Here is a 25,936-nt window from a genome sequence, read left to right on the forward strand (position 1 = left end):
ATTTTTACGGCTTACATTTAAACAGTATATTCATATTTTAGAGAGTGACTTACATAAATGATATATCTGTCTTTTCAGCAGGACCAGCAGATTAAGAATATACAACTTTTATATTTTTTATTTCAGATGAGAAGGCTGCCACAAAAATATTTAGTAACATTACAAATAGCCAGGTGACCATTGCGGATACTGTTGATCACCTTATTAAATTGTTATTAATGGTATTTAAAGATGTATTAGGGGTGCATATGAGATTTTTGGGGCTATAATAAAAACTAGAGGGGCCTAATATGCAACAATGGAAAGAAAAGCCCATTTGTTTTTCCAGATAATCGCTGTCACCACAGTAGCTATACAGAATATACAAAACCTTCTTTACAACATGTATACTATAATTTAAAGAAATGATTGTGGGTCGAAAAACATTTCTATTGTGTTCTGTGTGTCCCTAAAGGTATAGTTAAGTGAAAAACCATATGTAGTAACTTAACTTTTTTATGGGGGTCTTGGTACTTTTTAAGATCCCTACAAATTGAAAGGATGATTCTCTTTCAAATGAGGGGTCCTGATTATCTGTAGCTCATAAGGGAGCTGAGACTGAGGCGTTTAAATCACTTTCCCCCTATCCAGCTATAGTCGCCCAACTATTTTGTGATGAAAATTTGTAGTGATGTCACCAGCATTCCTATTGGTGGCTTGGGAGCACCATCCACTAGGCCACCAACAATCACTGGCTTGTCGTGCGGTAGCTCACGAAAACCGTTCCTGATTGACAATCCCCCTGCACGACAAGGATGCTTCAGCATGCACACACAGGCAACAATGCACATAAGGCATCTTCGTCATGCGCATAGGCCCGGGAGATACAACTGAGTTTTCAAGTAGTTTTGCAATAAAATGACAATTTGAAATGCTTTTAATATACGCATTTTATATTTAGGTATTTTGCAATTCAGCACTTGATTGCCTGTATCCATTTTCATTAGGTCCCTTTAAGATCGCCAGAAGATAACTCTTACAAATGGAGTGTTTCACAGTTCTCTCCATTTGGCATAAAAAGTCATTTCCGTCAGCTTTCCAAAGCCCCTGAAACATGGTGGACTGATTCTAGCAGCAACAAGCTAGTTATGGGGCCCAATAAGAGCCACAGGCAATTTATTCTAGCTAATGCTGCTTTTAATGGACAGACAGCAGAACAGGTTTCACATCTCTTGGCATTAACTAGATTGAAGATACTGCAGACAAATCAGCTAGCAATTACATGAAACCAAGAGAGCCAACCATATCTATCCTTACAAAGCAATGGGGGTAGGAATTAGTGAGCATTAAACTTTTGGACAAAGGTTAAAAGGGATTCATTATTTCTTGTTGCACACATTGCACATGAAAGTGATATCACTAATTTAAAACTTTAATTCAGAAACACAAACGTATTGTGAAACTTATGTTGTTGAGCACTGCCATCTAGTGGCCTCTGTGCTCATTTCAGTAAAATCAAAACTTGCTGATCCTTTTATGCACAGCGTGAAGTAATGAATGCAGTCCTTCTGAAAGTTGTCAGGGGAAGAAGGAGCTTTCTACCTCCACAGGAACAGTCAGGCTATTAATACTGTGACTTCCAAAGCCAAGCTCCTACAGGGTGCAAATTCGTAAAGTGCAAACATAAACCCTGAAACGGATGAGAACATGAAATATACCAGGGAAATATCAGACTAGAAAAATGACTGTACTGGGAGTGATGACTGCAAGACAGTGAAATATCATCCTTCGGTACAACGCATAACTTTATTCATTACAGCACAGCAGCATGCATGGTATTCTTGAATTGCACAAGCTAATTCATATAATACTATATGTGTATTTAAGAAATATGGAAGAGCAGCAATTAGACATTCTGAAATCTTTATGCATGAAAAAGGTTAAGGCAAAACTCTACAGACATATTGAAGATAACAGAAAATGCTCACTTGTCCCTTAGGGACAGATTGCTCACTGGCTGATGAAGAATTTGGACAGCTGAATTGGTGGACAGTGACACGCCTCTGCCAGCATAAAACAAAATGTAGTTTTTTTCAGGACATAAATAATAATGAAAATATCATTATATGGCAGCAGCTTTGCAAGAATGTTATCCATTTGCGATAGCATTAGATGCCAGCAATATTTCCTGCCATGTAGTGCTCCAGACACATTCCTAGGTATCTCTTCAACAAAGAATACCATATGAACAAAGCAAATTTGATAATAGAAATAAACTGGAAACCTTTTCTTTTAAATTGTATGCCCTGTCTGAATCACAAAATAAATGTTTTGTGTTTTATACTCATTTAAAGGGACATAAAACAGGTTGAGATCTGTGCATATCCTGAAAGGGCTAATTAATTAAAAATAGTTTGCATTAAAAACAGAATTTATGCTTACCTGATAAATTACTTTCTCCAACGGTGTGTCCGGTCCACGGCGTCATCCTTACTTGTGGGATATTCTCCTCCCCAACAGGAAATGGCAAAGAGCCCAGCAAAGCTGGTCACATGATCCCTCCTAGGCTCCGCCTTCCCCAGTCATTCGACCGACGTAAAGGAGGAATATGCATAGGAGAAATCATATGATACCGTGGTGACTGTAGTTAGAGAAAATAATTCATCAGACCTGATTAAAAAACCAGGGCGGGCCGTGGACCGGACACACCGTTGGAGAAAGTAATTTATCAGGTAAGCATAAATTCTGTTTTCTCCAACATAGGTGTGTCCGGTCCACGGCGTCATCCTACTTGTGGGAACCAATACCAAAGCTTTAGGACACGGATGATGGGAGGGAGCAAATCAGGTCACCTAGATGGAAGGCACCACGGCTTGCAAAACCTTTCTCCCAAAAATAGCCTCCGAAGAAGCAAAAGTATCAAATTTGTAAAATTTGGTAAAAGTGTGCAGTGAAGACCAAGTCGCTGCCTTACATATCTGATCAACAGAAGCCTCGTTCTTGAAGGCCCATGTGGAAGCCACAGCCCTAGTGAAGTGAGCTGTGATTCTTTCAGGAGGGTGCCGTCCGGCAGTCTCATAAGCCAATCGGATGATGCTTTTAAGCCAAAAAGAGAGAGAGGTAGAAGTTGCTTTTTGACCTCTCCTTTTACCAGAATAAACAACAAACAAGGAAGATGTTTGTCTGAAATCCTTTGTAGCCTCTAAATAGAATTTTAGAGCACGAACTACATCCAAATTGTGCAACAAACATTCCTTCTTTGAAACTGGATTCGGACACAAAGAAGGCACAACTATCTCCTGGTTAATATTTTTGTTAGAAACAACTTTCGGAAGAAAACCAGGTTTAGTACGCAAAACCACCTTATCTGCATGGAACACCAGATAAGGAGGAGAACACTGCAGAGCAGATAACTCTGAAACTCTTCTAGCAGAAGAAATTGCAACCAAAAACAAAACTTTCCAAGATAATAACTTAATATCTACGGAATGTAAGGGTTCAAACGGAACCCCTTGAAGAACTGAAAGAACTAAATTGAGACTCCAAGGAGGAGTCAAAGGTTTGTAAACAGGCTTGATTCTAACCAGAGCCTGAACAAAGGCTTGAACATCTGGCACAGCCGCCAGCTTTTTGTGAAGTAAAACAGATAAAGCAGAAATCAGTCCCTCCAAAGAACTTGCAGATAATCCTTTCTCCAAACCCTCTTGTAGAAAGGATAGAATCTTAGGAATTTTTATCTTGTTCCATGGGAATCCTTTAGATTCGCACCAACAGATATATTTTTTCCATATATTATGGTAAATTTTTCTAGTTACAGGCTTTCTAGCCTGAATAAGAGTATCAATGACAGAATCTGAGAACCCACGCTTTGATAAAATCAAGCGTTCAATCTCCAAGCAGTCAGTTGGAGTGAGGCCAGATTCGGATGTTCGAACGGACCTTGAACAAGAAGGTCCCGTCTCAAAGGTAGCTTCCATGGTGGAGCCGATGACATATTCACCAGGTCTGCATACCAAGTTCTGCGTGGCCACGCAGGAGCTATCAAGATCACCGAAGCCCTCTCCTGATTGATCCTGGCTACCAGCCTGGGAATGAGAGGAAACGGTGGGAATACATAAGCTAGGTTGAAGGTCCAGGGCGCTATTAGTGCTACTAGAGTCGCCTTGGGATCCCTGGATCTGGACCCGTAGCAAGGAACCTTGAAGTTCTGACGAGACGCCATCAGATCCATGTCTGGAATGCCCCATAATTGAGTTATTTGGGCAAAGATTTCCGGATGGAGTTCCCACTCCCCCGGATGAAAAGTCTGACGACTCAGAAAATCCGCTTCCCAATTTTCCACTCCTGGGATGTGGATTGCAGACAAGTGGCAGGAGTGAGTCTCCGCCCATTGAATTATTTTGGTCACTTCTTCCATCGCCAGGGAACTCCTTGTTCCCCCCTGATGGTTGATATATGCAACAGTCGTCATGTTGTCTGATTGAAACCTTATGAATTTGGCCTTTGCTAGTTGAGGCCAAGCCTTGAGAGCATTGAATATCGCTCTCAGTTCCAGAATGTTTATCGGGAGAAGAGATTCTTCCCAAGACCATAGACCCTGAGCTTTCAGGGGTTCCCAGACCGCGCCCCAGCCCACCAGACTGGCGTCGGTCGTGACAATGACCCACTCTGGTCTGCGGAAGCTCATCCCTTGTGACAGGTTGTCCAGGGTCAGCCACCAACGTAGTGAATCTCTGGTCCTCTGATCTACTTGGATCGTCGGAGACAAGTCTGTATAATCCCCATTCCACTGTCTGAGCATGCACAGTTGTAATGGTCTTAGATGAATTCGCGCAAAAGGAACTATGTCCATTGCCGCAACCATCAAACCTATTACTTCCATGCACTGCGCTATGGAAGGAAGAAGAACAGAATGAAGTACTTGACAAGAGCTTAGAAGTTTTGATTTTCTGGCCTCTGTCAGAAAAATCCTCATTTCTAAGGAGTCTATTATTGTTCCCAAGAAGGGAACTCTTGTTGACGGGAATAGAGAACTTTTTTCTACGTTCACTTTCCACCCGTGAGATCTGAGAAAGGCTAGGACAATGTCCGTATGAGCCTTTGCTTGTGGCAGAGACGACGCTTGAATCAGTATGTCGTCCAAGTAAGGTACTACTGCAATGCCCCTTGGCCTTAGCACCGCTAGAAGGGACCCTAGTACCTTTGTGAAAATTCTTGGAACAGTGGCTAATCCGAATGGAAGTGCCACAAACTGGTAATGCTTGTCCAGAAAGGCGAACCTTAGGAACCGATGATGTTCCTTGTGGATAGGAATATGTAGATACGCATCCTTTAAATCCACCGTGGTCATGAATTGACCTTCCTGGATGGTAGGAAGAATTGTCCGAATGGTTTCCATTTTGAACGATGGAACCCTGAGAAATTTGTTTAGGATCTTGAGAACCAAAATTGGCCTGAATGTTCCCTCTTTTTTGGGAACTATGAACAGATTGGAGTAAAACCCCATCCCTTGTTCTCCTAATGGAACAGGATGAATCACTCCCATTTTTAACAGGTCTTCTACACAATGTAAGAATGCCTGTCTTTTTATTTGGTCTGAAGACAATTGAGACCTGTGGAACCTTCCCCTTGGGGGTAGTTCCTTGAATTCCAGGAGATAACCTTGAGAAACTATTTCTAGCGCCCAAGGATCCTGAACATCTCTTGCCCAAGCCTGAGCGAAGAGAGAGAGTCTGCCCCCCACCAGATCCGGTCCCGGATCGGGGGCCAACATCTCATGCTGTCTTAGTAGCGGTAGCAGGCTTCTTGGCCTGCTTACCTTTGTTCCAGCCTTGCATCGGTCTCCAGGCTGGCTTGGTTTGAGAAGAATTACCCTCTTGCTTAGAGGATGTAGAATTTGAGGCTGGTCCATTTCTGCGAAAGGGACGAAAAACAGAATTTATGTTTACCTGATAAATTACTTTCTCCAACGGTGTGTCCGGTCCACGGCGTCATCCTTACTTGTGGGATATTCTCTTCCCCAACAGGAAATGGCAAAGAGCCCAGCAAAGCTGGTCACATGATCCCTCCTAGGCTCCGCCTACCCCAGTCATTCGACCGACGTTAAGGAGGAATATTTGCATAGGAGAAACCATATGATACCGTGGTGACTGTAGTTAAAGAAAATAAATTATCAGACCTGATTAAAAAACCAGGGCGGGCCGTGGACCGGACACACCGTTGGAGAAAGTAATTTATCAGGTAAACATAAATTCTGTTTTCTCCAACATAGGTGTGTCCGGTCCACGGCGTCATCCTTACTTGTGGGAACCAATACCAAAGCTTTAGGACACGGATGAAGGGAGGGAGCAAATCAGGTCACCTAAATGGAAGGCACCACGGCTTGCAAAACCTTTCTCCCAAAAATAGCCTCAGAAGAAGCAAAAGTATCAAACTTGTAAAATTTGGTAAAAGTGTGCAGTGAAGACCAAGTCGCTGCCCTACATATCTGATCAACAGAAGCCTCATTCTTGAAGGCCCATGTGGAAGCCACAGCCCTAGTGGAGTGAGCTGTGATTCTTTCAGGAGGCTGCCGTCCGGCAGTCTCGTAAGCCAATCTGATGATGCTTTTAATCCAAAAAGAGAGAGAGGTAGAAGTTGCTTTTTGACCTCTCCTTTTACCAGAATAAACAACAAACAAGGAAGATGTTTGTCTAAAATCCTTTGTAGCATCTAAATAGAATTTTAGAGCGCGAACAACATCCAAATTGTGCAACAAACGTTCCTTCTTCGAAACTGGTTTCGGACACAAAGAAGGCACGACTATCTCCTGGTTAATGTTTTTGTTAGAAACAACTTTTGGAAGAAAACCAGGTTTAGTACGTAAAACCACCTTATCTGCATGGAACACCAGATAAGGAGGAGAACACTGCAGAGCAGATAATTCTGAAACTCTTCTGGCCGAAGAAATTGCAACCAAAAACAAAACTTTCCAAGATAATAACTTAATATCAACGGAATGTAAGGGTTCAAACGGAACCCCCTGAAGAACTGATAGAACTAAGTTGAGACTCCAAGGGGGAGTCAAAGGTTTGTAAACAGGCTTAATTCTAACCAGAGCCTGAACAAAGGCTTGAACATCTGGCACAGCTGCCAACTTTTTGTGGAGTAACACAGACAAGGCAGAAATCTGTCCCTTCAAGGAACTTGCAGATAATCCTTTCTCCAATCCTTCTTGAAGAAAGGATAGAATCTTAGGAATCTTTACCTTGTCCCAAGGGAATCCTTTAGATTCACACCAACAGATATATTTTTTCCATATTTTGTGGTAAATTTTTCTAGTTACAGGCTTTCTGGCCTGAACAAGAGTATCAATAACAGAATCTGAGAACCCTCGTTTTGATAAGATCAAGCGTTCAAGCTGGAGTGAGACCAGATTCGGATGTTCGAACGGACCCTGAACAAGAAGGTCTCGTCTCAAAGGTAGCTTCCATGGTGGAGCCGATGACATATTCACCAGATCTGCATACCAAGTCCTGCGTGGCCACGCAGGAGCTATCAAGATCACCGACGCCCTCTCCTGATGGATCCTGGCTACCAGCCTGGGGATGAGAGGAAACGGCGGGAATACATAAGCTAGTTTGAAGGTCCAAGGTGCTACTAGTGCATCTACTAGAGTCGCCTTGGGATCCCTGGATCTGGACCCGTAGCAAGGAACCTTGAAGTTCTGACGAGAGGCCATCAGATCCATGTCTGGAATGCCCCACAGTTGAGTAATTTGGGCAAAGATTTCCGGATGGAGTTCCCACTCCCCCGGATGTAATGTCTGACGACTCAGAAAATCCGCTTCCCAATTTTCCACTCCTGGGATGTGGATTGCAGACAGGTGGCAGGAGTGAGTCTCCGCCCATTGAATGATTTTGGTCACTTCTTCCATCGCCAGGGAACTCCTTGTTCCCCCCTGATGGTTGATGTACGCAACAGACGTCATGTTGTCTGATTGAAACCGTATGAACTTGGCCCTTGCTAGCTGAGGCCAAGCCTTGAGAGCATTGAATATCGCTCTCAGTTCCAGAATATTTATCGGTAGAAGAGATTCTTCCCGAGACCAAAGACCCTGAGCTTTCAGGGATCCCCAGACCGCGCCCCAGTCCATCAGACTGGCGTCGGTCGTGACAATGACCCACTCTGGTCTGCGGAAGGTCATCCCTTGTGACAGGTTGTCCAGGGACAGCCACCAACGGAGTGAGTCTCTGGTCCTCTGATTTACTTGTATCTTCGGAGACAAGTCTGTATAGTCCCCATTCCACTGACTGAGCATGCACAGTTGTAATGGTCTTAGATGAATGCGCGCAAAAGGAACTATGTCCATTGCCGCTACCATCAAACCTATTACTTCCATGCACTGCGCTATGGAAGGAAGAGGAACGGAATGAAGTGTCCGACAAGAGTTTAGAAGTTTTGTTTTTCTGGCCTCTGTCAGAAAAATCCTCATTTCTAAGGAGTCTATTATTGTTCCCAAGAAGGGAACCCTTGTCGACGGAGATAGAGAACTCTTTTCCACGTTCACTTTCCATCCGTGAGATCTGAGAAAGGCCAGGACTATGTCCGTGTGAGCCTTTGCTTGAGGAAGGGACGACGCTTGAATCAGAATGTCGTCCAAGTAAGGTACTACTGCAATGCCCCTTGGTCTTAGCACCGCTAGAAGGGACCCTAGTACCTTTGTGAAAATCCTTGGAGCAGTGGCTAATCCGAAAGGAAGCGCCACGAACTGGTAATGCTTGTCCAGGAATGCGAACCTTAGGAACCGATGATGTTCCTTGTGGATAGGAATATGTAGATACGCATCCTTTAAATCCACCGTGGTCATGAATTGACCTTCCTGGATGGAAGGAAGAATTGTTCGAATGGTTTCCATCTTGAATGATGGAACCTTGAGAAACTTGTTTAAGATCTTGAGATCTAAGATTGGTCTGAACGTTCCCTCTTTTTTGGGAACTATGAACAGATTGGAGTAGAACCCCATCCCTCGTTCTCCTAATGGAACAGGATGAATCACTCCCATTTTTAACAGGTCTTCTACACAATGTAAGAATGCCTGTCTTTTTATGTGGTCTGAAGACAATTGAGACCTGTGGAACCTCCCCCTTGGGGGAAGCCCCTTGAATTCCAGAAGATAACCTTGGGAGACTATTTCTAGTGCCCAAGGATCCAAAACATCTCTTGCCCAAGCCTGAGCAAAGAGAGAGAGTCTGCCCCCCACCAGATCCGGTCCCGGATCGGGGGCCAACATTTCATGCTGTCTTGGTAGCAGTGGCAGGTTTCTTGGCCTGCTTTCCCTTGTTCCAGCCTTGCATTGGTCTCCAGGCTGGCTTGGCTTGAGAAGTATTACCCTCTTGCTTAGAGGACGTAGCACTTGGGGCTGGTCCGTTTCTACGAAAGGGACGAAAATTAGGTTTATTTTTGGCCTTGAAAGACCTATCCTGAGGAAGGGCGTGGCCCTTACCCCCAGTGATATCAGAGATAATCTCTTTCAAGTCAGGGCCAAACAGCGTTTTCCCCTTGAAAGGAATGTTAAGGAGTTTGTTCTTGGAAGACGCATCAGCTGACCAAGATTTCAACCAAAGCGCTCTGCGCGCCACAATAGCAAACCCAGAATTCTTTGCCGCTAACCTAGCCAATTGCAAAGTGGCGTCTAGGGTGAAAGAATTAGCCAATTTGAGAGCACGGATTCTGTCCATAATCTCCTCATAAGGAGGAGAATCACTATCGATCGCCTTTACTAGCTCATCGAACCAGAAACACGCGGCAGTAGTGACAGGGACAATGCATGAAATTGGTTGTAGAAGGTAACCCTGCTGAACAAACATCTTTTTAAGCAAACCTTCTAATTTTTTATCCATAGGATCTTTGAAAGCACAACTATCTTCTATGGGTATAGTGGTGCGTTTGTTTAAAGTAGAAACCGCTCCCTCGACCTTGGGGACTGTCTGCCATAAGTCCTTTCTGGGGTCGACCATAGGAAACAATTTTTTAAATATGGGGGGAGGGACGAAAGGTATACCGGGCCTTTCCCATTCTTTATTTACAATGTCCGCCACCCGCTTGGGTATAGGAAAAGCTTCTGGGAGCCCCGGGACCTCTAGGAACTTGTCCATTTTACATAGTTTCTCTGGGATGATCAAATTCTCACAATCATCCAGAGTGGATAATACCTCCTTAAGCAGAGCGCGGAGATGTTCCAACTTAAATTTAAATGTAATCACATCGGGTTCAGCTTGTTGAGAAATTTTGCCTGAATCTGAAATTTCTCCCTCAGACAAAACCTCCCTGGCCCCCTCAGACTGGTGTAGGGGCATTTCAGAACCATTATCATCAGCGTCCTCATGCTCTTCATTATCTAAAACAGAGCAGTCGCGCTTATGCTGATAAGTGGGCATTTTGGCTAAAATGTTTTTGATAGAATTATCCATTACAGCCGTTAATTGTTGCATAGTAAGGAGTATTGGCGCGCCAATTTTGAAAGCTTTAACTCTTAAAATAACGGAACCGGAGCCGTTTTTACATTTAACCCCTATACAGTCCCTGGTATCTGCTTTGCTGAGACCCAACCAAGCCCAGAGGGGAATACGATACCAAATGACGCCTTCAATAAGCTTTTTCAGTGGATCTGAGCTCCTCGCACATGCATCTGCATGCCTTGCTTCTCAAAAACAACTGCGCATTAGTGGCGCGAAAATGAGGCTCTGCCTATGACCAGAAAAGGCCCCCAGTGAAAAAGGTGTCCAATACAGTGCCTGCCATTTTTTTAACACAATTCCCAAGATTAAAATAACTCTACAAAGTTATAAACCATTAAATATGCTTATAAAGTAATCGTTTTAGCCCAGAAAAATGTCTACCAGTCTTTAAAGCCCTTGTGAAGCCCTTTATTCTTATATTTAAAACTAAGAAAATGGCTTACCGGATCCCATAGGGAAAATGACAGCTCCCAGCATTACCAAGTCTTGTTAGAAATGTGTCATACCTCAAGCAGCAAAGTCTGCCCACTGTTTCCCCCAACTGAAGTTACTTCATCTCAACAGTCCTGTGTGGAATTAGACGCACTAGAAGTACTTGGCGTCGCTTGTGCGGGCGTTATTGGTTGTGACACTTGGGGAAAACTAGATGGCAAAACCTGATATCCTTCTGTCTGAGAATCATCCATTGCCAAACTCAAAATATGCTGTCTGCAAGTTATAGACATATCAATACAAGTGGGACACATTCTAAGAGGGGGTTCCATAATGGCTTCTAAACAAATTGAACAAAAAAAACAAAAATTTTCAAAAATGGTACTGTGCCTTTAAGAGAAAAAAAGGCATACACAAACTGCAAAACAGGTTAAAATTGCTTCAAATTTTCTGAAATTTTAACAGTGTACCCACAAAGCTTTAGAAAGATTGCACCCCAAGTAAATAGGCAATAAACCCCAAAATGAGCAAACCGGATTGATAATGCCCAAAACCGGTAAAAAAATCCTATCAGCACCTTGCCACAGCTCTGCTGTGGCGCCTACCTGCCCTTCGGGGACGAAAATATGAGGATAAAGCTTCGTTTAGGCTCCAGGAGAGTACCAGGACCTCTGGAGATGCTGCTTGCTGCCTGTCTGTATAACTAGATGCGCAACTGAGGCGCAAAAATAGGCCCTGCCCATCTCACTCGATGTTGCTGGGGCCTGAACCAAATCCCTAAAGCCCTGTTTGTAGGCCATGTGGGTTATAAAAACCCTTAAATAAGCCAAATGAACCCTCAACAGATGTCCAATCATAAAATAAAAACGTTTTACTCCCAGACACACAAACGTTTGCAAATATAACATCAAACAGAGTGCCCATGAAATTAGCCCATTATGTAAGCTAGTAAAGCCCCTTATTAAACTAGGATTACCGCTTGCCCTTCCCCTAATGGGGATACTGTCAGCCTGAGTTAACACAGTCTCTGCAGAAAAAATGACTGAACATACCTCATTGCTGTATAGCAAGAAATCGTTCCTCACACTGAAGTTTTCCTGTACTCCTCAGCTCATGTGGGAACAGCAGTGGACCTTAGTTACAAATGCTAAGATCATCATCCTCCAGGCAGAAATCTTCATCTATATCCTGCCTGAGAGTAAATAGTACAACACCGGTACCATTTAAAATAAACTCTTGATTGAAGATAAAATAAAAACTAACAGTTTAACACCTCTTTCACTTTACCCTTCCTGCTTAGAGCCAGCAAAGAGAATGACTGGGGGGTGGAGTTAAGGGGGGAGCTATATAGACAGCTCTGCTGTGGTGCTCTCTTTGCTACTTCCTGTCAGGAAGGACAATATCTCACAAGTTAGGATGAATCCGTGGACTCGGTACATCTTGCAAAAGAAATTTATATTTAATAGAACAGCAAGTGTCATCATATAAAAGCCCACAAATTTAAATTCAGTATGCATTTTTGTAAAATAACTTACAGGCGTAATCGAGGTTCTGCACATCTAACAAAGTAATCAAAGTCGTCTTCATCCTCTTCATCCCAAGGACGCCAGATGTTTTGGTAAAAAAATCTGTAATGCATAAAGCTTATTATTAGCATTACCATCAAAGGCAGTATAGCTGGTATAATCAAAAAGGGACATAAACCCTAAATCTTTTTTCACGATTCATATAAACATGCAATTTTAAACAACTTTCCATTTGACTTCAATTATCTAATTTGATTAGTTCTTTCGGTATCCTTTGTAAAAAAAAAAAAAAAAAAAACATATCTAGCTCTCAGTAGTCCATTGAAGCTATTTATAGGAACATTCAATTTATCAATCTAAATTGCTTTTTTTTCTCATAGTATTATTTGTTGAAGAAAAAGCAATGCACTACTAGGAGCTAGCTGAGAGCAATGGGTTCACCAATAATATAAGGCATATATGTGCAGCCACCAATCAGTAGCTCCTGAGTCTACCTAGGGATACGTTTCACTAAATGTAACCAATAGAAGAACATAAGTAAATAGAGTTGTTTAAAAACAAATTATGCTTACCAGATAAATTCCTTTCCTTCTGTATGAGGAGAGTCCACAGCTTCATTAATTACTTGTGGGAATACAGAACCTGGCCACCAGGAGAAGGCAGACACCCCAGCCAAAAGCTTAAATACCTCCCCCACTTCCCTCATATCAAAGTCATTCTGCCAAGGGAACAGTAAGAGAAATATCAAGGTATAAAGGGTGCCAGAAGAAGGAAAGGAAATTATCTGGTAAGCATAATTTATGTTTTCCTTCTTAATATGAGGAGAGTCCATGGCTTCATTTATTACTTGTGGGAAACATATACCCAAGCTCTAGAGGACACTGAATGAAAACGGGAGGGTAAGAGAGAGATGGACCCTTTTTCTAAGGGCACCACAGTCTGCAAAAGCTTTCTCCCAAAAGCTGCTTCAGCTGAAGCAAAAACTTCAAAATTTGTAGAGGACCAGGTAGCCGCCCTACAAATCTGCTCCAAAGAGGCCTCATTCTTGAAGGCCCAAGATGAAGCCACAGCACTAGTTGAATGAGCTGCAATCCTCTGAGGATTATGTGCCGTTGTCTCATATGCAAAGCGAATACTCTTCAACCAAAAAGATAAGGAAGTGGAAGAGGCCTTCTGCCCTCTAGGCTTCCCAGAATAGACAACAAACAAGGAAGAAGTCTGTCTAAAATCGTTCGTAGCTTGAAGATAGAATTTCAAAGCCCGAACCACATCCAAATTATGAAGTAACCTTTCCTTTGATGAAGAAGGATTAGGACACAAGGAAGGAACCGCAATCTCCTGATTGATGTTACGATCAAAAACGACCTTAGGAAGAAAACCCAACCCAGTAAAAAGAACAGCCTTATCAGCATGAAAAACTAGGTAAGGAGGCTCACATTGCAAGGCCACCATCTCAGAGACTCTGCATGCCGAAGCAATAGCCAGTAGAAAAAGAACCTTCCAAGACAGTAATTTAAAGGTCTACCGAATGCATAGGCTCAAACGGAGCCCTCTGCAAAACTTTAAGAACTAGATTTAAACTCCAAGGAGTGGTAGGTCTAAACACAGGCCTGATTCTAGACAGAGCCTGAACAAAAGACTGCACATCAGGAAGCTCAGCGAGCCTCTTGTGCAATAACACAGAGAGGGCCGAAATCTGTCCCTTTAGGGAACTAGCAGAAAGGCCCTTCTCCATACCATCCTGGAGAAAAGAAAGAATCCTGGAAACCTTGACCTTATGCCAGGGGAATCCACGCTCTTCACACCAGAATAAGTATTTCCTCCACACCTTATGATAGATGCGATGAGTGACCAGCTTTCGAGCTTGAATGAGAGTTTCAATCACACACTCAGAAAAACCTCTCTTGTCTAGTACTAAGCATTCAACCTCCACGCAGTCAGCCTCAGAGAATCTAAGATTTTGATGAACAAAAAGACCCTGTTCCAGCTGATCCCTGCGACAAGGTAACCTCCATGGAGGAGATGAAGACATCCCCACCAGGTCCGCGAACCACATCCTTTGCGGCCACGATGGAGCAATTAGAATTGCCGAAGCTTGCTCCTGTTTGATGCGGGCCACTAAATGAGGGAGAAGTGGTAACGGCGGAAAAATGTAAAATAGATTGAACCTCCAAGGCACTGCTAATGCATCTATCAGCTCTGCCTGAGGATCCCTGTAATGCTACCCATATCTGGGTAGCTTGCTATTGAGTCGGGACGCCATGAGATCTATTTCCGGCGCCCCCCATCTGTTGCAAATCTCCGCAAACATGGAGAGACCATTTACACGGATGAAAGAATTGTCTGCTGAGAAAATCCGCTTCCCAGTTGTCCACACCCGGAATGTGGATCGCTGACAGCGAGCAGTTGTGGGCCTCCGTCCATTCCAGAATCCGAGATACTTCCCTCATTGCTAGGGAGCTCCTCGTTACCCCCCTGATGGTTGATGTAAGCCACCGAGGTTATGTTGTCCGATTGAAATCTGATAAACTGGGATGAACCCAGAAGGGGTCAAGCATTCAGAGCATTGAAGATCGCTCGAATTTCCAAAATGTTTATCGGGAGAAGAGATTCCTCTCGAGACCACAGACTCCTGGTAGACTTGTGTCTGTAGTCACAATCTCCCAGGATGGTCTCAAGAAGGATGTCCCTTGGGACAGGTGATCTAGACAGAGCCACCAAAAGAACAATTCTCTCGATAGGTTGTCCAGAGAAATCTGTTGTGACAGATCCGAGTGGTCGCCGTTCCACTGACTCAGCATGCACAGTTGAAGAGGCCTGAGATGGAATCTGGCGAAAGGAATGATGTCTATGCTGGACACCATGAGTCCAATTACCTCCATACACTGGGCCACAGAGGGCCTTAAGGAGATCTGTAGGGAAAGACAATTGGAAGTTAGCTTGTAATGTCTCTGGTCTGTAAGAAATATCCTCATGGTTATGGAGTCCATTAGCGTACCCAGGAATTCCCCCCTGTTACTGGGAACAAGAGAACTCTTTTCTAAGTTCATCTTCCATCTATGAGATCGAAGAAGAAATAGAAAAGCTTTTGAATGGTCCTCTGCCAGCCGACAGGATGGAGCCTGAACCAGGATGTCATCTTAGTATGGTGCCACTGCTATCCCTCTGGTTCTCCCCACAGCGAGCATAGCCCCCAGAACCTTTGTAAAGACTCTTGGGGCAGTAGCTAGACCAAATGGAAGTGCAACAAACTGGAAGTGCTGGTCCAGGAACGCAAATCTCAGGAACCTGAAGTGTTCCTTGTGTATTGGAACATGAAGGTAAGCATCCTTCAAGTCTATCATAGTCATGAACTGTCGTTCCTGAACTAAGGGCAGAATTGACCTTATCGTCTCCATCTTGAACGATGGGACAGACAGGAACTCGTTTAAGCACTTTAGGTCCAGAATCGGGCGAAAAGTACCCTCCAAAAAAAAGTTTGAGTAATATCCCAGACCTCTTTCTGCTAAAGGTACCGGTAGAATTACTCCCAGGAGGAGAGATCCCTCACACACCCTAGAAAGGCCTCTCGTTTTTCGGACCTTGAAGAAAGGTTTGACAAGAGGAATCTGCCTCTGGGTGGATGAGATCTGAAACCTAGCCTGTACCCCTGAGCGATGATCTCCAGGACCTGAGGGTCCTGCACGTCCCCCAGCCAAGCCTCTAAAAAAAAGATAGTCTGCCCCCCACACAATCCAGAGCCGGATCGGGGGTCGCCCCATTATGCCGACTTTGACACAGGCAAAGAGAATGACCTGGGGGTGGAGGGGAAGGGAGGGGCTATATATACAGCTCTGCTGTGGTGCTCTTTGCCACTTCCTGTTAGCAGGAGGTTAATATCCCACAAGTAAGGATGAAATCCGTGGATATCTTTGTAAAAGAAAATGATAATAGGAGTAAATTAGAAAGTTGCTTAAAATTGCATGCTCTATCTGAATCAATAAAGAAAACATTTGAGTTTAGTAACCCTTTAAGACTAACCAAATTGTTATGAAATGTCTGAGTAAATGTATTTGCATGTCATATGCCCTTAAAGGGACAGTATACACCAATTTTCATATAACTGCATGTAATAGACACTACTTTAAAGACGGATATGCACAGATACAGATCTAAAAATCCATTATAAACTTGCTTAGAAGCTCCTAGTTAAACACTGTATTATATTTGGCTGGGACACCTACTGAAAGGGGCTGAGAAAGCAGGAAGGGCAGAACCCCCCCTTCCCAGCATACGCTAAAGACTCATTATATAAACAGGAGCAAGGAGGAATCTGTAGACTACCCAATGGGCTACATAAACTGATAATCTACAAAACATTTATGCAAAGATAACTTTTAAAGATAAACACTGTACAATCCTAGTATAACTGGTACTAAAGCATGTGCTGATAGAAAAAACAGAATTTATGCTTACCTGATAAATTACTTTCTCCAACGGTGTGTCCGGTCCACGGCGTCATCCTTACTTGTGGGATATTCTCTTCCCCAACAGGAAATGGCAAAAGAGTCCCAGCAAAGCTGGTCACATGATCCCTCCTAGGCTCCGCCCACCCCAGTCATTCGACCGACGGACAGGAGGAAATATATATAGGAGAAACCATATGATACCGTGGTGACTGTAGTTAGAGAAAATAATTCATCAGACCTGATTAAAAAACCAGGGCGGGCCGTGGACCGGACACACCGTTGGAGAAAGTAATTTATCAGGTAAGCATAAATTCTGTTTTCTCCAACATTGGTGTGTCCGGTCCACGGCGTCATCCTTACTTGTGGGAACCAATACCAAAGCTTTAGGACACGGATGAAGGGAGGGAGCAAATCAGGTCACCTAAATGGAAGGCACCACGGCTTGCAAAACCTTTCTCCCAAAAATAGCCTCCGAAGAAGCAAAAGTATCAAATTTGTAAAATTTGGCAAAAGTGTGCAGTGAAGACCAAGTCGCTGCCTTACATATCTGGTCAACAGAAGCCTCGTTCTTGAAGGCCCATGTGGAAGCCACAGCCCTAGTGGAGTGAGCTGTGATTCTTTCAGGAGGCTGCCGTCCGGCAGTCTCATAAGCCAATCGGATAATGCTTTTAAGCCAAAAGGAAAGAGAGGTAGAAGTCGCTTTTTGACCTCTCCTTTTACCAGAATAAACAACAAACAAGGAAGATGTTTGTCTGAAATCTTTAGTAGCCTCTAAATAGAATTTTAGAGCACGGACTACGTCCAAATTGTGTAACAAACGTTCCTTCTTTGAAACTGGATTCGGACACAAAGAAGGTACAACTATCTCCTGGTTAATATTTTTGTTGGAAACAACTTTCGGAAGAAAACCAGGCTTAGTACGCAAAACCACCTTATCTGCATGGAACACTCTGAAACTCTTCTAGCAGAAGAAATTGCAACCAAAAACAAAACTTTCCAAGATAATAACTTAATATCTACGGAATGTAAGGGTTCAAACGGAACCCCTTGAAGAACTGAAAGAACTAGATTTAGACTCCAGGGAGGAGTCAAAGGTCTGTAAACAGGCTTGATCCTAACCAGAGCCTGAACAAATGCTTGAACATCTGGCACAGCTGCCAGTCTTTTGTGAAGTAAAACAGATAAAGCAGAGATCTGTCCCTTCAGAGAACTTGCAGATAATCCTTTCTCCAAACCTTCTTGTAGAAAGGATAGAATCTTAGGAATTTTTATCTTGTTCCATGGGAATCCTTTAGATTCACACCAACAGATATATTTTTTCCATATTTTATGGTAAATTTTTCTAGTTACAGGCTTTCTAGCCTGAATCAGAGTATCTATTACAGAATCTGAAAACCGACGCTTTGATAAAATCAAGCGTTCAATCTCCAAGCCGTCAGTTGGAGGGAAACCAGATTCGGATGTTCGAATGGACCCTGAACAAGAAGGTCCTGTCTCAAAGGTAGCTTCCATGGTGGAGCCGATGACATATTCACCAGGTCTGCATACCAAGTCCTGCGTGGCCACGCAGGAGCTATCAAGATCACCGAGGCCCTCTCCTGATTGATCCTGGCTACCAGCCTGGGGATGAGAGGAAACGGTGGGAATACATAAGCTAGGTTGAAGGTCCAAGGTGCTACTAGTGCATCTACTAGGGTCGCCTTGGGATCCCTGGATCTGGACCCGTAGCAAGGAACCTTGAAGTTCTGACGAGACGCCATCAGATCCATGTCTGGAATGCCCCATAATTGAGTTATTTGGGCAAAGATTTCCGGATGGAGTTCCCACTCCCCCGGATGGAATGTCTGATGACTCAGAAAATCCGCTTCCCAATTTTCCACTCCTGGGATGTGGATCGCAGACAAGTGGCAGGAGTGATCCTCCGCCAATTGAATTATCTTGGTCACTTCTTTCATCGCCAGGGAAGTCCTTGTTCCCCCCTGATGATTGATATATGCAACGGTCGTCATGTTGTCTGACTGAAACCTTATGAATTTGGCCTTTGCTAGTTGAGGCCAAGCTCTGAGAGCATTGAATATCGCTCTCAGTTCCAGAATGTTTATCGGGAGAAGAGACTCTTCCCGAGACCATAGACCCTGAGCTTTCAGGGATTCCCAGACCGCGCCCCAGCCCACTAGGCTGGCGTCGGTCGTGACAATGACCCACTCTGGTCTGCGGAAGCTCATTCCCTGTGACAGATTGTCCAGGGTCAGCCACCAACGGAGTGAATCTCTGGTCTTTTGATCTACTTGAATCGTCGGAGACAAGTCTGTATAATCCCCATTCCACTGTCTGAGCATGCACAGTTGTAATGGTCTTAGATGAATTCGTGCAAAAGGAACTATGTCCATTGTTGCAACCATCAATCCTATTACTTCCATGCACTGCGCTATGGAAGGACGAGGAACAGAATGAAGTACTTGACAAGAGCTTAGAAGTTTTGATTTTCTGACCTCTGTCAGAAAAATCCTCATTTCTAAGGAATCTATTATTGTTCCCAAGAAGGGAACTCTTGTTGACGGGGACAGAGAACTTTTTTCTTTGTTCACCTTCCATCCGTGAGATCTGAGAAAGGCTAGGACGATGTCCGTATGAGCCTTTGCTTTTGACAGGGACGACGCTTGAATCAGGATGTCGTCCAAGTAAGGTACTACTGCAATGCCCCTTGGTCTTAGAACCGCTAGAAGGGACCCTAGTACCTTTGTGAAAATCCTTGGAGCAGTGGCTAATCCAAATGGAAGTGCCACAAACTGGTAATGCTTGTCCAGAAAAGCGAACCTTAGGAACTGATGATGTTCCTTGTGGATAGGAATATGTAGGTACGCATCCTTTAAATCCACGGTAGTCATAAATTGATTTTCCTGGATAGTAGGTAGGATCGTTCGAATAGTTTCCATTTTGAACGATGGTACCCTGAGAAATTTGTTTAGGATCTTTAGATCCAAAATTGGTCTGAATGTTCCCTCTTTTTTGGGAACTATGAACAGATTGGAATAAAATCCCATTCCTTGTTCTCTTATTGGAACTGGATGTATCACTCCCATCTTTAACAGGTCTTCTACACAATGTAAGAATGCCTGTCTCTTTATTTGGTTTGAAGATAATTGAGACCTGTGGAACCTTCCCCTTGGGGGTAGTTCCTTGAATTCCAGGAGATAACCTTGAGAAACTATTTCTAGCGCCCAAGGATCCTGAACATCTCTTGCCCAAGCCTGAGCAAAGAGAGAAAGTCTGCCCCCCACTAGATCCGGTCCCGGATCGGGGGCTATCCCTTCATGCTGTTTTGGTAGCAGTGGTAGGCTTCTTGGCCTGCTTACCCTTGTTCCAGCCTTGCATTGGTTTCCAGGCTGGTTTGGGTTGTGAAGTATTACCCTCTTGCTTAGAGGATACAGAATTAGAGACTGGTCCGTTTCTGCGAAAGGGACGAAAATTAGGCTTATTTTTAGCCTTAAAAGACCTATCCTGTGGGAGGGCGTGGCCCTTTCCCCCAGTGATGTCTGAAATAATCTCTTTCAAATCAGGTCCAAATAATGTTTTACCTTTGAAAGGAATGTTAAGCAATTTTGTCTTGGAAGACACATCCGCTGACCAAGACTTTAGCCAAAGCACTCTGCGCGCCACAACAGCAAACCCTGAATTTTTCGCCGCTAATCTAGCTAATTGCAAAGCGGCATCTAAAACAAAAGAGTTAGCCAATTTAAGTGCTTGAACTCTGTCCATAACCTCCTCATACGAAGATTCTTTACTGAGCGATTTTTCTAGTTCCTCGAACCAGAAACACGCTGCCGTAGTGACAGGAACAATGCATGAAATTGGTTGTAGAAGGTAACCTTGCTGTACAAAAATCTTTTTAAGCAAACCCTCTAATTTCTTATCCATAGGATCTTTGAAAGCACAACTATCTTCGATAGGAATAGTAGTGCGTTTGTTTAGAGTAGAAACCGCCCCCTCGACCTTGGGGACTGTCTGCCATAAGTCCTTTCTGGGGTCGACTATAGGAAATAATTTCTTAAATATAGGGGGGGGAACAAAAGGTATGCCGGGCCTTTCCCACTCTTTATTTACTATGTCCGCCACCCGCTTGGGTATAGGAAAAGCGTCGGGGGGCACCGGAACCTCTAGGAACTTGTCCATCTTACATAATTTCTCTGGAATGACCAAATTGTCACAATCATCCAGAGTAGATAACACCTCCTTAAGCAGTGCACAGAGATTTTCTAATTTAAATTTAAATGTCACAACATCAGGTTCAGCTTGATGAGAAATTTTTCCTGAATCTGAAATTTCTCCATCAGACAAAACCTCCCTCATGGCCCCTTGAGATTGGTGTGAGGGTATGTCAGAACAGTTATCATCAGCGCCCTCTTGCTCTTCAGTGTTTAAAACAGAGCAATCGCGCTTTCTCTGATAAGTAGGCATTTTGGATAAAAGATTTGCTATGGAGTTATCCATTACAGCCGTTAATTGTTGCATGGTAATAAGTATTGGCGCACTAGATGTACTAGGGGCCTCCTGTGTGGGCATAACTGGTGTAGACACAGTAGGGGATGATGTAGTATCATGTTTACTCCCCTCATTTGAGGAATCATCTTGGGCAAAATCATTATCTGTTGCATTACTGTCCTTACTTTGTTTGGACACTATGGCACAATTATCACATAAATTTAAATGGGGAGACACATTGGCTTTCATACATATAGAACATAGCTTATCTGATGGTACAGACATGTTAAACAGGCTTAAACTTGTCAACAAAGCACAAAAAACGTTTTAAAATAAAACCGTTACTGTCACTTTAAATTTCAAACTGAAAACACTTTATTACTGAATATGTGAAAAAGTATGAAGGAATTGTTCAAAATTCACCAAAATTTCACCACAGTGTCTTAAAGCATTAAAACTATTGCACACCAAATTTCAGAGCTTTAACCCTTAAATTAACGGAACCGGATCCGTTTTTACATTTAACCCCTATACAGTCCCAGAATGAGGATCTGTCTATAACTAGAAAGGCCCCCATCTGAAAAAGGTGTCCAACACAGTGCCTGCCGTTTTTCTAAACGTTCCCCAAGATTATAATACCAATAATTAGTTAGAATCTGCATAATATGCCTAGTAAAGCAATTGTTTTAGCCCAGAAAAATGTCTACCAGTTTTTAAGCCCTTTTTGAAGCCCTTTATTCTTTTATGTTTAACTAAGAAAATGGCTTACCGGTCCCCATGAGGGGAAATGACAGCCTTCCAGCATTACATGGTCTTGTTAGAAATATGGCTAGTCATACCTTAAGCAGAAAAGACTGCTAACTGTTTCCCCCAACTGAAGTTACTTCATCTCAACAGTCCTGTGTGGAAAAAGCAATCGATTTTAGTTACTGTCTGCTAAAATCATCTTCCTCTTACAAACAGAAATCTTCATCCTTTTCTGTTTCAGAGTAAATAGTACATACCAGCACTATTTTAAAATAACAAACACTTGATAGAAGAATAAAACTACATTTAAACACCAAAAAACTCTTAACCATCTCCGTGGAGATGTTGCCTGTGCAACGGCAAAGAGAATGACTGGGGTGGGCGGAGCCTAGGAGGGATCATGTGACCAGCTTTGCTGGGACTCTTTGCCATTTCCTGTTGGGGAAGAGAATATCCCACAAGTAAGGATGACGCCGTGGACCGGACACACCAATGTTGGAGAAATAAGTACAATCTGAATCCATCTCTGCTGTGATTCTATCTGTACACACAAGTAAGTCTCTGTCAATGTCACTCACCTGAGGTGCTCCATTGCAAGTGCTGTCTGATCAAATTCTCCTGAGTCATCAAACACAACATACAGCTCCAACAATGGAACCCGACCCTCTTTGACCAGCAGCAATTCTGAAATATTTTCCTGTGTGAATTCACTCACTCGAGACTCACAAAGAAAAGGCAGACACAGCTTCACTACTGCTTTTAAGCTGGAGTAGTCAACATCTAGTACCTGAAAAACAAAATATGGAACAAAATTTAAAATAATATACTTGAATTGGTTTTACCACATTTAGCTGCAGTTTTTCTATCATCTAATTATAAAATGAAAACATATAGGATGTAACTAATTTCATACAAGTTTACATAAGGATGTGGCAGACACAGCAAAACCTTGGATCCACTTATAAAGGGATACAGGGATACAGTGAACACTGTAGGGTGTTCACACCTGTATCCCTAATTTATACTTAAAGGGACATGGAACCCAACGTTTTTATTTCATGATTTAGGTAGAACATACAACTTTCCAGTTTACTTCTATTATCAAATTTGCTTTATTCTCTTGGTATCATTTGTTGAAGGAGCAGCAATGCACTACTGGTTTCTAACTGAACACATGGGTGAGCCAATGACAATTGGTATAAATATGCAGCCACCAATCAGCAGCTAGAACCTAGGTTCTTTGCTGCTCCTGAGCTCACCTAGATAAAGCTTTCAGCGAAGGATAACAAGAGAAGGAAGCAAATTGAATAGAAGTAAATTGGAAAGTTGTTTAAAATTGCATGCTCTCTCTAAATCATGAATGTCTAATTAGGACTATTGTCCATTAAAAAGTGGATCTGACGGTAAAACGCATCTGAAAAAGTTGTCTTCCACATACTCCTTTTCAAACACATGGGATTTAAAGGAACAGTTTACAATAAAATTGTTACTGTTTAAAAAAAGATAGCTTATGCCTTTACTAACTATTCCCCAAGCTTTGCACAACCAACATTGTTATATTAATATACTTTATAACATTTAAACCTCTAAATTTCTGCCTCTTATCACATGATTTTTATTAGCTTTTCACAACAGGAGAAACAAACGAGAAACAGGAGCACCAATGATCCGAAAGTTCTTTATTCCATAATCTGGACGTGCATAAAAGTTGAAATACAACAATGGTGGAGGGTTGCAGGAGCGCTGGTGGGTCACTCCTCTACCTGCTGACATGTTTTGGCATGTGTGCCGTAATCATAGCATACGTAGCAGTTGTGGTTAATCCTCTTTATACCTAAAATAGCACTACTATTGGCTAACAACAAAACATGCGATAGTGACCTCACCGGCTCACCTTTCCGCATATATTAACTTGCTTTAATTTATTTAAGACTTTTAATATGCATATATGAAAAAATTCAGTGAGCAATTTACACAAACTGACATTCCTATTCATATACTAGAGATACAAATAGCAACATATCATGTCCCTATTACTAATAAGTGACATTGGACTTAAATCGTAGCCAATTCCACATTTATCCTTAGAGGATCGATGAACAAGGCCTATTGAAATTAAAATCATTAACACCATAATATATACAAAATTTACACAAAAACAAAAAATGCAAAAGAGAAGAAAAAAAGGCATAAGACAAAAAAACAAAAATTGAGTTATGCATGGATCAATACCAATTCCCTAAAGCTGTACATATATGTTAAACTAGGAAGTGTATTAAGAATTATTGCACATAGTTGAAAGGGAGTTTCTAAATGCTGCCACACTAAGGTCTCTTTTGTTAGAGATGACCCTACAGATGGCTCCGGTGGAGAATATATATAAGTGATTCTAAAAGAATGTGCTTGATTGGGACAAAAAGCTGGATTGGATGTGTTATGGGGAGGAGCCTATTCCCAGAAATTGATTAAATCAAATTCTGAGTTCAGACCCCCAGGTATCCTTGTCTTTAGCTTGTGGATCCAGAAGACTTCACATTTCTTTTCACAACAGAAGACTGCTAGTTCATGTGGGCCATATAGATAACATTGTGCTCACGCCCGGGGAGTTATTAAAGAGTCAGCACAACAGCACTAATTGTGTAAAATGCAAGTCAATAAAGTCATGCGATCAGGGGGCATTCAGAAGATGCTTAGATACAAGGTAATCACAGAGGTAAAAAGTATATTAATATAACTGTTGGTTATGCAAAACTGGGGAATGGGTAATAAAGGGATTATCAATCTTTTTAAAACAAGAACAATTCTGGTGTAGACTGTCCCTTTAAAGACTTCCGCCTCTGAGAACTCTTAATTGAATAGACTTGCAGATGTTTCTGTGATGCACAAACTTACAAACCTGCTGATGAATGTTTACTGGCTGAGGTTTGTAGATATTTTTTACTTGAGAACAGGATATCAGTAGCTCAGTTTTCTTATGAAGGTGCCAAGGAAAATACTGATGTGCTGGGACTCAAAGGGACATGAAATACATGTTTTATTTATTCTGATAGACCATACACTTAAAAAGCTTTCCAATTTACTTGTATGATCTAGGATTGCTTAGTTTTCTTAGTATCCTTTATTGAAATTCATACCAGGAGCTGAGAGCTAGCTGCTGATTGATGGCTGCACATATAAGCCTCTTGCCATTTGCTTACCAATGTGTTAGATAAGTTACAAAAAATATCAAACTGCAATGTTTGCAAAAATATACAATCAGGTAATAATTTTGTGTTCAGAATAAAAAAAATAAAAGTTTGTTTTTTTAAAAAAAAACTACAAACAGATGTTCCTGTTGACTTGCAACACAGACACTAACTCAAAAATGTAAACGTAAAATAAAAACAAAATTTATGCTTACCTGATAAAGTTATTTATTTCTTAGCACGATGAGTCCACAAATCATCTAATTACTATTGGGAATATCACTCCTGTCCAGCAGGAGGCGGCAAAGAGTACCACAGAAAAGCTGTTAAATATCACCTCCCTTCTATCCAAACCCCAGTCATTCGACCGAAGTAAAGGAGAGAAAGGAAGCAACAAGATGCAGAGGTGCCTGAGGTTTATAACATAAAAATTATCCTGTCATCAAAAACAGGGAGGGCCGTGGACTTGTGTCAAGAAAGAAATAAATTTATCAGGTAAGCATAAATTTTGTTTCCTTTCTAATGGCACGAGTCCACGGATCATCTAATTACTATTGGGAATCAATACCCAAGCTAGAGGACACAGATGATAAGGGAGGGACAAGACAGGGAACCTAAACAGAAGGCACCACTGCTTG

General features: G+C 42.4%; 1 protein-coding gene across 1 annotated transcript in view; it reads right to left on the bottom strand.

Annotated features, from left to right (window-relative positions):
* Positions 1 to 25,936, bottom strand: part of SHCBP1 (SHC binding and spindle associated 1) — a 422,105-nt gene that overhangs the window by 261,618 nt on the left and 134,551 nt on the right. Inside the window, exons 4-5 of the mRNA XM_053719355.1 lie at positions 22,692 to 22,900; positions 12,446 to 12,538 (exon numbers count right to left, since the gene is read on the bottom strand). Of these exons, the coding sequence (XP_053575330.1) occupies positions 12,446 to 12,538; positions 22,692 to 22,900 (302 nt within the window). The remainder of the gene's footprint in view (positions 1 to 12,445; positions 12,539 to 22,691; positions 22,901 to 25,936) is intronic.

The sequence above is a fragment of the Bombina bombina genome, chromosome 1, assembly GCF_027579735.1.
Source record: "Bombina bombina isolate aBomBom1 chromosome 1, aBomBom1.pri, whole genome shotgun sequence".
In the NCBI taxonomy this organism is placed as follows: domain Eukaryota; kingdom Metazoa; phylum Chordata; class Amphibia; order Anura; family Bombinatoridae; genus Bombina; species Bombina bombina.